Source organism: Amblyomma maculatum, chromosome 8 (assembly GCF_055883805.1).
Source record: "Amblyomma maculatum isolate TAMU_Amacu chromosome 8, ASM5588380v1, whole genome shotgun sequence".
NCBI lineage: Eukaryota > Metazoa > Arthropoda > Arachnida > Ixodida > Ixodidae > Amblyomma > Amblyomma maculatum.
This window is the reverse complement of record NC_139351.1, coordinates 15018983-15033052: the sequence shown is the minus strand read 5'-3', so window position 1 is coordinate 15033052 and position 14070 is coordinate 15018983. Positions and strand designations below refer to the sequence as shown.

General features: G+C 46.4%; 1 protein-coding gene across 1 annotated transcript; it reads right to left on the bottom strand.

Moving 5' to 3' along the window:
- Positions 1 to 2831: 2831 nt before the first annotated feature.
- Positions 2832 to 13773, bottom strand: LOC146180588 (neprilysin-like). The gene is made up of 3 exons (XM_084577781.1): positions 13644 to 13773; positions 6291 to 7177; positions 2832 to 3296 (listed from the first exon to the last, which is right to left on the bottom strand). The coding sequence occupies exons 1-3, from the start codon at positions 13771 to 13773 to the stop codon at positions 2832 to 2834; spliced, it is 1482 nt and encodes a 493-aa protein (XP_084433907.1).
- Positions 13774 to 14070: the final 297 nt, after the last annotated feature.

The window sequence follows — 14070 nt, the reverse complement described above, 5'->3', positions numbered from 1 at the left end:
ATGTTAATACAAATCTTCAAACCTATGAGGCAGGTGTTCACATTTCTGTAATGGTGTAAGGAAGTGCCAACATGAGCGAATGTTAATGTTGCAAAGCTGCCGAAATACAGCAGGGCAGTAAACACATTTCGATATTCTGTACGTCACAGCCTACTTGTATAGCTGGTTTTGGGTAAAGCGTACAGAAGTTCTGAATACCACGTTTCTCCACTCCTCAAAGTGCGAGTATGTGAAGCCGTCGGAAGCATTGATGCAGCTCACTTTCATATCCAAGACTGGAGAAAGCAAGAGCCAGAAGGTGGGATTTCCGAGTGACTCGTGGATATCTCGTGCCGTGTTTCAAATTGTTCCCTTTATCTTTTCTTATTAAGAAGTGTGGACCTTTCTGGTGGAATATCCAGAGCGCCTTCTTATTCACAGCTGGTAAGAAAAGGGGCACAAGTACCGAAGAACGTCTTGCAAAGTAACAAGCGAAGTGGAACCTAGAAGGGACGGGATACGGCTTCCAGACATACTTAGTTGGCTCACGTGAGCGTTTTAGAAAAGTATAGTGATCGAAACAATTGCTTCGCACACATGAAGTGCACTCAACAGAGAACAAGATGTCAGACGAAAAGAGTAACATTGCCATCTGAAAGAGACTGGAGCAAGTCAGAAAATAAAAATATTCCCAAAAAGTGTAATATTTTGATGAGCGAAAAAAAAAAAACTCCATGATGCTTTTTGCAAAGTTTTATAAAACATTTTGTGGGGCCTGCACGCATTTTTTGGCTCATAGAAATATGAAAATTCAGCTATACATCTCCGGGTGATCTTTGCTATGGAGTCATACTCTTCAATTACTTTCGTATGAAAAAATCTGATGCTGCGAACGTGTTTAGTCGCAAACACGGGGATAACGTAAAGAAAAAAAAGGGAAAAAGCGTTCAAATGAGCTCCGTATAAGTTCAGATAGCTTAAGGCATTCCTTGTGGCCGTCATTTAATCTGTCTTCTTGTTGAGCATACATCTGGACTAATTAACTGAAAACATTGCAATGATGTGGATTCTAACGTTGCGCCTAGAAACATATGTCCGGCCGAACTAGAGATTACTTTTTTCCTTCTGCCTTCGCTATTCACATGCTGGTCATTCACTATTGAATCGATCGTTGAAAATGCAACCTATTGTGGACAACATCTTAATGGCCCAGTCCAGGTTCTTCCAACGTTACGCTTGTTGCGGGTTTTTAGGAAAATTGTCGGGAAGATAAAGCTGCTGCTTCGGGCGCTATTGTGGCACACAAATATACCTTCTATGCTGTTGAAAGAAAGCTCACGTACGCAATAAAAAGAACCTAGACAAAGTTTCAATGGTTTTAATAAACACAGTTCGCAACACATGTTCACCCACTTCAATTCAGAACGTCCGATGTCACAAAAACACAGCTCCACTGCACACAAGCGACTGTTACAGTTCCTGCGAAGGAGGCACTGCAGTACTGCGACCACAAGCGAACAACGCATTTTTCTGGTGCGCTTAAAGGTCAAAGCTCCGAGGCACAACATTACCGGCATATCCTGCTCTTTAGAAGACTGGCTCCCCTGCTGTCATGCCGATTTATAGAACAGGACGGCATTGCTCTCTGTAAACTGAAAAACACTAATTGCATTTAGTTATTGCAAAATGCATTCTTGCAGTGCATTATGTATCCGTATACGGAGTAGGTTTTAATTACTTTCAAGCGCGGCACAGCGGGAGGGTGTCATCCAGAAGGCTTCGTGCAGGCATACCTGAGCCCAAGCTGTTCGAATATACCGTTTGAGAATGTGAGGTTGACAACCGTAAAAATGCGCAGCAGGAATAAAACAAACCTAAGCACTGTGCTAGTGCTGGTTATGAAGCTTAGAATGAAAGCGTGCAGATTGCTGAAGCTTTAGAAGATTTAGACATTAGCTTTAGGCCTTGGCGTTAATACGAGAACATCGAGCTACGTAATAAAGAGCGTATGAATAATTGCTTTTTTTTTTTTCCTGGTCTGTCTTGAATACGGCGTTACTACTACAACTTATATCCGACAATTTTTTGAAAATGTGCATGGAGAAAAAAATCTTTTGACAAAGTACACAATGTCTATTACTGCGGCCAGCATAACTAAAAATGGGTATTAGCAATAAAGAGCTAAGCGAAGATTCGTATGTACCGCTTCTCTTTCTTTACAGCAGCAATAGAAACAGCGAAGCACGCACGGGGAGAAATGTTATAAGAGGCGGTAGGAAGGGATTCGAAGAACCTGAAATAAAGCAGTTTCTGAACAAGCTCGCATTACAGCGTCCACTTTCTCTTCACGCATACAAACAAGGCAAGGCTACGCAAAAAAAGAAGTGGGGGGTGGGGGGGGGGGGGGGTGTATAGTGGCATTCATAAACCAATAATTTAGTTTCGATAACAAGCAGCGGCAAAGAGCGACAGTAATGTATACGTATAGGACAGCGCACTCAGTAGAACACCTCCTGTACGTAGAAGAGAGAGCATTACGAGGAAAGTGGGCGTTAGGGTCATGTTTTCAGTGATAAAGCAGACTGGAGCTAGTTGTATAGATCGAGTGATATAGTACGACACTTTAGGACAAAAGGAGGTTAGTGAAGCAATGGAGGCGTTGTGAGTGGCTCTATAAAATGCAGCAAAAATTTAAATTTGTGTACGAGGGGCAGGTGTCGTCAGAGCCCTTCCCTACACTGTCTTGATGAGCTCCACGCCGCAGCAGTAGTCGTGCCTCACAGGAAAGCGCACTTGACGACCCCTTCCCTACACTGTCTTGATAAGCTCCACGCCGCAGCAGTAGTCGTGCCTCACAGGAAAACGCACTTGCGCTTCGGGTTCATGGGTGACCCAAGAGGACAGGAAAACGCCTTGGTGAATGGCTCGAAGTTGCGCATGGCTTCCGTGCATTCGGGCGACACGCGGATATGTGCCATGCTCCCCCCGCAGGTCACGTGACAGGCCGTCAGGAAGAAGACCTGCTCGGGGCTGTACTCCTCCATCCCTCGAAGACGCCGGTCTCGATCGTCGCTGCGGAAGTGGAGGTAGGCCGCGTGCGCTATCTTCAGCGCCGGAAGGAGAGGAAAGAGAGCCGTCACGTTTTCACCAGTGGCGTCGGCCGAGCACCGAGCCAGCTCCCACAGAGGCTTCCCAGGAGCGCCGATGTTGCTGGTACTTCCTCCGCTAGCATCGATATCGGTCGAAGAAGGATACCACGGAGTCTGGGTCATATCTTCGCTGAGGAGTATCGTGAGCGCGTTGATGGTGCGCACGAGCTGCGAGAGTCCATGTGGTGCACGTGGAAACATCACGTTAGTGAGACTGCTAAGTACCCCTATGTGTTCACGCTTGGACCTCTGGCTCCAAATGATGCATGTTATAGAGAAAAAATTACAGATTGCATGTCTTCTCTGTTTAGTAATTCCTTTCCGCTTGACTTGTATTTGTACAGCTTCCGAACGGAAACATTTTTGCTATAAAATAAAATTAAATACAAACAAAAAATGGCAGGCTTGGCTCTAGATTGCACAATTAATGTTATTATGATAGAGAAATGGGCTGGGCTGAAATTGTCATGTGTTTTGCAGTAGATCCCTCCGCGTAGGTATCAAGAACACTTGTTTACTGCACCAACTCCTGACAATAAATACTGGGAAAACATTTAAGCTCTGCTTTTGAGAGTATGACACGATTGTGTTAATCGGCTCCGCTTGCGGCTCATTTATCCGATTGTCTTTCGAGCACATACACATTGCTATTCGCTTAAGGATTAATTTCTTTTTTTTATTGCCTTATTATCTCGCACGTGTTTCTTATGCATTCATAAGCTAGCCAGATATATAAAAGACCACCCGCCAAACGTACACCTAAAATGTTCAGTTTTAACCAAACCGCACCAACGAGCTAGAGTGTCGTAGAATGCCATGTCAATAAGTTCCGGCGCCGGTGATGTCACATAAGGTCTCATGACGTCACAGTAAGTGTCCACGAATTTGTATCCGGCCATGTTATCTGCCAAGCATATGACCGTGACTGTTCGCTGACGACGCCGGCGGCGCCAGATTTTCTGCAGAATAGGTCCTTTATTGATGTGGCGTTAATATAGATTTAAATGGTGCAGTGCAGGCGTGCATGCGCCAGAGTGATACCTGGAATGTTCTTCGTGAGCTAGATGAGGTGTTCTTACGTTCTTACTGCGTCCTTTGTTGGCTGCGCGAGTGTCGTAAGATCCATTAATTCGTAACGAAGCCGCGAAATAGACTACGGCACAGTGAAAAGAGGACACACAAGCGCTGACTCGCAACTAAAGATTTCATACTTTAAATCTCTCTATATAAAGGAACGCATAGAGGAGCAACCAAATAAAGCATAAAACAAACATCCCTAAACATCAGCAAACGCGCGCATACCCCTCAATCACAAGCACTGTTGAAAAAGGTTGTTATAGATGTCCATAATGAAACGAAGAGCCTTATAGAAATTAGCCCATGGATAGTCTATAGACAAAAAAATGATTTGGTACACTTTAATCAAAAAATAGTCTATAGCCGAAAAGAAATAGTGATTTAGACGTTAGTCTATAGATGATCTATGATTGTACCGAAAGAATATGAAGATTATATTAGACTTTCGTCTATAACAGTCTATAAACAAAAAAGAAAGCCGCTTTAGTCATTAATCTATAGATACTCCATAGTTTATTACTAAAAGGAAATTGAGAGGTTGCAGACTTTATTCCGTAGATATTCTATAGAAGACGGAAATAAAAGACGCTTTGCATTTTAATCTGTTTGCCGTTATACATGTTTGTTTATAAATAGCCATTTGTTGTCTAAAGACAAGAAGACTAAATGGGTGTAATCGTCTATCAACAAATAGCAAAGTCTAAAGTATGGCTTTTGTGCCTATAGAATACTTATAGGAAGTCTGGAGATCATTGAGGTACGTACTGTACCTCCTTATTGAATAAAAAATAGTTGGCTTTAAGTTGAAGGTTTAAAGAATAAACTTTAGTTGCGAGTCAGCACTGTGTCCTGTGTCCTCCTTCCTCTTGTGCGTGGCCTCTTGCACTATTTCATTACGAATCCATAACAGCTAGCCCAACTCAACGTTTTGGCAAAGCATATCGTATGATCACAGGCAAAGTAAGCATCTTTTGGCCTCCTGCTAACCAAGTAGTATACCAGCGAGAAAGTGGTAAAGCTACCGCTCAGCGCAATACTCGGTGTTAGATTGAAAATTCGCGAGCATGTTACATCACAAAGAAATAATCACGGCTAACCGACAATTACGACTGGAAATCTTTGCCGAGAAGTAGACCACAGAAAAGACTCACTTCTTTCTTGTTTATAGACTAAACCCATGGTATGCCAACTTCCGCGCCGCTCAGAACAGTGAGGGATCACAAGCAAATTAATTAACACGCTTTACTTGAAATGCCTCTAGTAATTGTTTCTTGAACCTATTTCACAGCTATACTGATTATTCATGGCGCACAAGACCAGGAAACGGAAGGCATGAAAACACTGCGATTACTTCGTTGTTCTTATTGATCTGTCTCGCAGGTTTAGCCGCCAATTATCAGTATATTGCAAGCAAACTAGCCCAACGCAAACTTCTCAATCATCAGCCCTTTTTTCTACGGGGACTTGACCTGAAACTTCACTTCAATTCTTGTACAAATGCTGATATTCTGTCATTTCAGCATCTGCATATTTCTACAAAGCATCGAGTACTAATAATTAAAGGCGACCATTAGGCCACAACATTTATGAGTGTGCAGCTCCTAGAAGAGTTGAAAAATACCGACGCTTTCGAAAGGGTTGATAATGAGCAAATAAATACTAGAGGCTTCGCAAATAAAAATCTCGGTAAATGTCCCGCAAAATCCTGTTTACAGAAAGGAGCCCCTAAATGCGAAGCGCTCTACTGCTCCTGTAGTGCAAAAGCTTTAAAACCTTCCTGCTTCTGCATTACATATTAGGTAGCATGATCAGAGTACTGCTTGGATGAAAAACAATGAACGGGTCCGTTGTTACCCTCATGTAGCTTTTCTGCTAGCAGAAACACTTTCTTCGGAGTAACTTGGCACACAGCAACTGACTATTTAAGGAGCACAGCTGCATTGAAGACCGGATAGGGCTGAGCTGTGCCATCCTGTGTACACTTGCTGTCCGCTCAGTTTGGTCAGCTGGCAGTACTGTGTGTGTGCGTTATCTCGAAGGTATTTTTTTCTTTAAACCAAATAGTTGCAGAAAGCCGTGTCTTACCTGCATTGAGTACATAATTCCCAGGCCCCCATAGACCATGGCATCCGTGCCTTCGTCGGCGTAGTACGGCGTGGCGAATGCTGCAGCGGCGACGGAAATCACGTTCGTCACCGGGTTGTAAGCAGCCAGGTGTGCCGACTGCAAGCGAAACAAGCGCAGGCTTGCCTGGTATTGTTCACTCCTGAGGGACTTCTGCAGCTGTTCACGACTCTTGCGCCAGTGGTCAAAGAAACTCTGCGCCGTTCCGTAGTCGCGCCCATACAGGAACTCTAGACTCTTGTTGGTAATGTACTCTTCCGGAGGCCATGCCACAGTGCTTGTGCTCTGCAGCTGCGAGTAGACAGTACGGACTGCCTTTGTGTCTAGGCTGGACCAGGAGCTTAGTTCCGCCAGCGCCGTCTCGTGCAAGTTTTTGAAGAGGCCCAAAACAACGAGCTTTTGTGCTTCGGTGACGGAAAGAAGAATGGTGTACACGATGGTGGTGCTTATAGCGCAAGCCACCTTAGTGAAGAAACCGGAGAGCGGATGTCTCGAGAATAGCTGTCGCACTGGGGTACTTGTGAGAGGACCAAGTAGTTGAATGAACCACCACGCCGTGTGGAAGGTCAGCTCGCGGGCCGAGAAAGAATTGAAAATGACGCGCATGGCGTCGAACAGGTCGCCATTGCTGGCGACAAGTGTGTCTTCTTCTGTGAGCGCCGGTTTCGCGTTGAAGGTGGATTGGAAGGCGTTCACCCAGTCACGAGCTCGAAGTTTCGGCACCAACGCTGGTAACTGACGAATCAATAATAAACGAGGCCTCGGGTGAGTGGCGTTGAAGAAGTGCGACAGGTTTCCGAGGATAGAGCGTTGAATGTGAGTGCTTCCTGTTGCGAACTTCTTGAATTCTGGAGAGACAGGTTTTCCTCTAAAAAGGTCGGATACGAAAAAGCTGGCGATCGATTGATACAAGTTGTAGTCATTGATTTCCCTATTAATAATTGAAGATAAAAAAGGCATACCCGATGGGCTCATAGATACGGAGCGCCGTTGGCCAGTGCCATGCCACGGCTCTATTAGGCTTACGAAAAACCACAACGGCGTGACCCACAGGACGGAAAGGCGCACTAGAGCCTTCAGAGGCACTGAATAATCATCGGGGTCTACCAGCCGAGCATCGGTGGTTTCAAGAAGCCAAGGAAACAGCTCTTTACTCATAAAATCTACGAGGTCCTCTGCGTTCGCAGGGGCCTGTTCTAGGCGAAGGCAAGCGTCCATCATCTGCCTCGCTCCTTTTGTTACCGGGCGACTCGGGTCCTCAGGGAGTTGTGTCAGTCCTAACAGCCAATACGCTAAGCGAAACGTTTCCGTGGAGGGAGCGGTCCGGGTATTATTGGGCAGCCATCCGGAGCACACGAAGCGCCCGAAATCTTCGCAGGCATCGGGGCTCTTGTCTTGTAAAAGACCTAGCTGGTGCACATGGTCTATACAAGCCAGTCTACTGCAAACCGCCGGTACAACACGGGGGCTCATCCTGAAGTTTGCAAAGTGCACCACAATCAAAAGGACTACGGCGGCGAAGAAGAATAGAGTTATGATTTCTGCCTTCCTCTTCCAGGCATCCAGCATTCGTTGATGTGCCGCAGAGGGCGTTGGTGAAAGCGGAGACCCCTTGCTGCTCACCTACGGAACAACATTGATGCGTGAGTTGCGTACAGCCAGTAGCGAGGGCATCTCAAAGTCTGCACAATTTGCCTACTGCGGAAGTGTTAGCTACTATGCCACTATATTGGCAGAGAGTAATCAAATTTCAGCGCGTAGCGCTGTTTCTTGATTGGCACAATTGCCATCGCAAATTAATTCCGTATGATATTAGTTGATAAGAGTGACCGTCATATCAAAATAAAAGTTACGTGTACCAATACCGGCGACCTTTCCCACCTGCTCGCTTCACTTATTTTTTTACTGTCGCATCCTTGGTACAATTGTGGATCAAAGAGAGGCGGTCCCAAATACAAATTATTTTGCTTCTACTTGGAATTTTTGAAATCAACTTGTCTCAATAGGAGAGACAAGAATCCCAAATCTGTGAAATTATTCTTGAAGGTATAATTTAACTGTGGCTATCTCTGGCTGTGTTTATGGATATGCGACGGCAAAAACCGTATTTACAGCTAGAAGAAATTGGATTTCATACGGCACAGCAAACGAGGGACGTCCATGCTGAAAAGGCAAGTTCCGCACAGTTTTGAAATTAACTGCGGTGCAGCGGTATACCTCTGTGACGCGCGGTTGAAAGTCGGTGCGTTCTAGCTGACGAAGAATGGGTATTCAGTGAGTGGTCTCTGCAATACGAGCAGGGCCTCCAATCAATACAGGGCGAACTGTATGTGCTCTCTGTCTCATTTGAGCGATTACAAAACTAATGAAAGAGCCAGGCAAGCAGTGGTTCATCGGGACGCTGAAACGATAACAAGACCTAGTGAATCTGCAAGAAAACTGTTTCATTAGTAGAAGTGCTACAAAAAAAGAAATCGCCTCACCGTTTCCCTGAGTTCGTGGAGAGCTTCCTCCATTTCAGCAGACCTCTTCCTGGACTGCGTACCGCGTGCCCCTAGTAGAGGAAGACATGGCAGAAAATTAGATTGCATGCTGATAATGGTGCTGCTTTACCGGAGTGTCATGCGTCATTCACGTGTCAGCTCTGAGCATCCGTTTAAGTCCCTCTGAAGTGGAGCTTCACTACGTTAGGTAGAGCGGCGCTTCGCGTGTCTGATAATTTGGCAATTAAGCGGCCTTGACCAATCCGCTGGTGTTTCTTTTTATAAACCAATCTAAAATTGAAGCGAAACATTCACACCGCTAGGTAAAGCAAATCTTCACGTGGCACTGGATTTGACCGTCAAGTGGCCTTGACCCGATTAAAAGTGCATATCGGTGATTTCGTTATGTCTTCTCAAAAGTACACACTTGTTTTGTTTAAGTTAAGATTTGGGGTCCCCAAATCATAACTTAACCATAACAGGTGTGCCCCGCAGCGGTGGTGCAGTGGTAAGAGGTCCGACCGCTGTGCCGGAGTACCCGGGATCGACCCCGACCGCCGCGGCTGCGTTTCGATGGACGCAAAACGAAGAGGAGTCCGTGTGCTGTGAGATGTCAGTGGTTGTTGCGACTGTATGAATAAAAAAAAAAAAGAAAATGCACAGGCCTGCTACTATTGTTATTAATGTGGCTGTAGGAAGAAGGAAAAGAAAATGCACAGGCCTGCTACTGACTCTGCAGCTGAGCCATCTCCGCTGCCTCGTGTGGACAGAAGAGAAAATAGAGAAGAAAGAAAAAGAGGGAGAAGCCTCATCGTTGTCGTCAGCAAAAATGTCACGCTAGAATCCTCCACTGTCCACCTGGGAAGTAAAGGAACGCCGCAAGGCTCGGTGCTCTCCCCCTTCCTCTTTAACGTGGTGATGAGAGGCCTTCCCGCCGCTCTTAAAGTCATAAAAGATGTAAAGTTCAGCATTTACGCGGACGACGTTAATATCTGGATGAACAATGGCAGCGACGGCAGCATAAAGGCATTGTGTTCTACGCGGCCGAAAGGGGTCCTGCGTGCTCTCCGAAAAAATCCAAACTTTTCACATATAACCTAAAATCAATAAGGTGCAAGGGCGACTTTAACGTAGAAATAAAGGTCGACGGCAAAACCGTACCAAAAGTCCAGCAAATCAGAATCCTCGGACTTTTTATTCGAGGACGGGTATAACGACGGAACGATAAAAAAAGCTCACTACCTACGAGACGCAAGTAACAGGGATATTTAGGAGGATTGCGTTCAAAGGCAGATGCCTCTTGAGACTGATGCCTCTGACTGCCTCTTGAGATGCAGATGCCTCTTGAGACTGATGCAGGCGTACATAATAAGCCGAATATGCGATGCCACACCGTTCCTAAACATCAGGACCAATGAAAAAGATAAGATAGACGCACTCATCAGGCGTTGCGTCAAGAGGACGCTGGGTCTACCCATCTCCTCTTCTACGGAACGCCTGATAGAAATGGGAGTGCATAATAGCTGGACGGAACTTGCTGATGCGGGGAGAATCGCCCAACATGAGAGATTAAGTAGGTCGAGCACGGGTCGGACCATCTTAGAATGAGTGGGTCGAAAAACAGATAGGGGCACAGCCGACAAGGTTGCCCTACCATCACAATGTTGCGAGAACATCATTGTCCGTCCTCTCCCCCGCAACATGCACCCAGAATACCACAACGAGAGACAGGAGAAAAGAGCAGAAGCACTGGTTAAAAGAGAAAAAGTATTCAGGGTAAAAGAAGTTGCCTACGTAGGCGCTGCAAGCGGCCGATCAGGGGCGGCAGTCGCCGCGGTAGTCGATGGTAGCGGCGCACCAGTCGTCTCCGCCACCATCCGAAGCAGAAACACAGACACGGCTGAAGAGGTCGCAATAGCGCTCGCTTGCGTCGGAACGAAGGCTAGATTGATCTTTAGCGACTTTGCTCTCTGGAACATTGGAAAAGGCAGGGTCTCGCAAGAAGCTGCCCGAATTCTAAAAGCTGCAGCTAAAATCGATCACAAGATCACCCTAATTTGGGTCCCATGGGACCCAAATTAGGGTGATCTTGTGATCGATGTGTGTGCTGCAGCACACACGTCCGCCCCCGGCAACGAGGCGGCCCATGATTTAGCCCGAAATCTCTACTTCCGGGCAAATGTGGAGCCGCCCGACTGCCAGGCGATGGACGAACGTTTGCAAATCTATAAAGAAATAATCGAAAATTATATATTAGGAAGACGTCTGATGGCGCCACCGGATCCTAGCTTAAATAATAAAGAGGCCATAGCCTGGCGGCGATTACAAGCCGGAAATTTCCTAAACCTGTCTGGTTGTTTCACACCTAGATAGATGAGAGAAAAAATCATAAATGTAAAGCCTGCGAAGCGAGGGGGACGCTCTACCATATCCTTTGGAATGCCCTAAGTCTCCGGGCGCTAGGGGCACCATTAAAAGTAGAGAAGCCTGGATAACCCTGCTGCGAAGCGACGTCCCCGCTGACCAGCAAAAAACCGTCCGTCTGGCGGCTGAGGCCGCGAATAACCAATGTATATTCGCGAGTCTTTAGTCGCGGAGGTTCCAGCCCCCGTTCCTCAGGCCTGCGTGCCAGGAGCGGGGAGTAGGGGAACTCCTCATTCGGTGAAAATTAAAAGTTTTAATCATCATCATCATCATCACGTTTTTGCGGCGGCTCTGATTGGTCGAGACGGGATGACGTCATGGAGGTCTAAAAACCAAGAGTATCACCACATATGCGCGAATGCGTGCCCTATAGAGCCATATAGCAATCAATGATCAATTAATAATGAATGACTGATTAGTAAATAATTGCTAAATAATAACTAAATAATTATTTGCTACTTATAATTACTATTTAATAATTGAATAATAATAACTGCGTAATTAATTATTACTCATTAATGCCGTGCAGCCGGTAAAATTAACCCCACAACAGTAAACGTAGAAGAATTGTGAAGATATAAGGAGCGCAATCTCGTCGCTGCCAAGCAGAATTCACTGAATGAATGCACTCGTAGCAGCATTCAACAGTCGCGTAGCAGAAGGTAGCACTCAGGCTTTCGCCTTTCATCACTTTAGTCGCCAAAGTGTCCTTTAATTTTTTTCATATACAAGACCAGCACACCGGTCTCCGCATTTATACCGACGCCATTTATTATATACCGACGCATATATCGGGAAGACTTCTATATCCGAATGAGAGTGGTAAACGGGATGCAAGGGGTGCTCATGCGGGAAGTGATTCACCGTGCAACGGACCGAGAAGTGAAAGCGTTGCAAATTTCGCGGTGCCTGAAAAAGAGCTGTAGTGCAAATGCGCCAAAACCACATATAACGCAGGTGCACTTTGATGCGTTCAACGGAACGCTGGTTGCGTTCGATGCAATGCAGTGCTCAGTCGCCTGCAGCCGAAGCTTTCGCACCACATTCGGTTCAGCAGCAGTCATTCCACTTATCCCCTCTCCCTCCTAGTTACTCAACGACTCTTACGCCTAAGAATTTCTACTATAGACTTTCTGTGTCAGGTGCGTGTGCATTTATCAACAGTGTGTTAATTTACTTTTACAGTTCAATGACCGCGGGCGCCGCCACTATCCGTAATAATAAAAAAATAGAGGGTCTGTTAGATGTCTCTTCAGAGGAGATTGACGAAAGTCTAACCTCCTCTCCTATTATTTGCCTGTCATTGTCTGCCTTTTATCGGCATTTGTTGTTGTGCTACATATAATTTGGTTACAAGAAAGGAAAGGCACAGTAGCTGTCACACTATATCCGTTGTTGCCACTGTAGGAAGAAGGAAACGAAAATGCACGGGCCTGCTACTGGCTCTGCAGGACTGGGAGGCGGCCCTGCCCAGCTCGGACCTGGAGGCCCAACGTGTCCTGGTCCAGAGAGCTCGGGCAGCGGCGGCGGCCAATGGCATCCCGGAATAGAGTCTGCCACTCAGTTCCACAACCAAACGCACCTCCCTTCCCAAAACAAATCATCGTAAATAAATGTTTTCTCCTCTTCCTCTGCGACAAAGGAGAGGAATGAGTGGTAGACGAGTGGGACACGTAAGTACTACAAAGATGCCGCTAATATTCATTGGTTCCATGTATGACGTTCAGCGTTCCAAACTACTGGTGGTATATGAAAGACGTCGTAGTGGAAGGCTGCGGTTGATTTGGGCTATATTCCCTGATATTTTTATTGTGAAATGACATCGCACAGCGCAGAGTGGTCAGGTGTTTTGTGTGTAGCAGAATGTGGCTGGTGCTGCCTGGTATCGACTGCTGAGTTCTCCGGCTCAGAGTAGTTAGCACAGTCTACCGTATAGAATTCTGCGAAGATGCTTACGAGTGTACTTAGCGTTTTGGTTCAATGTTCATGACCATATAAGCTCAGAGTCCTTGGTTAGGGTCACGCCCGAAATAGGAAAGTGTTTCCCTTGCTTACAGTACCTTAAGGAGCTCCAATGTTTTTCTCCTGCATCTTGGGCTTTTCATTTATTAAAGTCTGTGGAGTAAAAGATGTGAACTTTATGTCTATACCCCGTCTCATTCACCTGTAGGCATATAAGGTCTCATGCATCGGTTATATGGCAAACCGCTACTCAGACAATGGTAGGGCTGTCCCGCAAAATAACTCGTATAAGGCGTCCACCTCTGTAAGAAGTCTTAGAGTAGTCAATATTAACGCAGGATGCCTTCCACGCCGCTGTGTCGCGTAGCTCAGCTGAGCATTTGGAATGGATTAAACAGCACATATACGCCTTGCTATGGCCCGTAACCACCAACACGGAACTCACTGGGACGACGCAGGATCATTGAGAAGCGCCCTTTGCCCTTCGGGGGAACCGGAGATGCCGGATTTTCCTCCGGCGTCGCTGACGTGCAACCTACGTCGGGGCTTGACACCGCCGCAGGCGCGGTGGCCATGTTGGAACTACTCCGTGGCAGGCCGGAGGTGTCGGGTTTCTCGCTACAGCTGGGGCGTGGCGCCGTGGACAGTGCCTCGCTTGTGGGTACCCTGTCGAGGAGGGAACATAGAGCAATTATTGTACAAGCGGTCCCTCCCAATAGAAGATCGCGGTTGACGCAATACTGCAGAATGTAAAGCGAAATTCGCTAGCCCGTTGCTAACAGGCGGCGCCAGGTTGATTTAGGAGACGCTGACCGGATTACTGTTAAGGGATGTAATGCTCAACAGTTGTCATGCCGACCATCTACTATCAC

What these genes read in the sequence shown, in the direction of transcription:
- LOC146180588 (XM_084577781.1), bottom strand. Translation starts at nt 13,773, where the DNA reads ATGGCCACCGCGCCTGCGGCGGTGTCAAGCCCCGACGTAGGTTGCACG. An exon ending in AATGATCCTGCGTCGTCCCA is followed by an intron (nt 7,178 to 13,643) that starts GTGAGTTCCGTG and finishes CTGTCTCTCCAG; the next exon opens with AATTCAAGAAGTTCGCAACA. An exon ending in GAATTATGTACTCAATGCAG is followed by an intron (nt 3,297 to 6,290) that starts GTAAGACACGGC and finishes GGACTCTCGCAG; the next exon opens with CTCGTGCGCACCATCAACGC.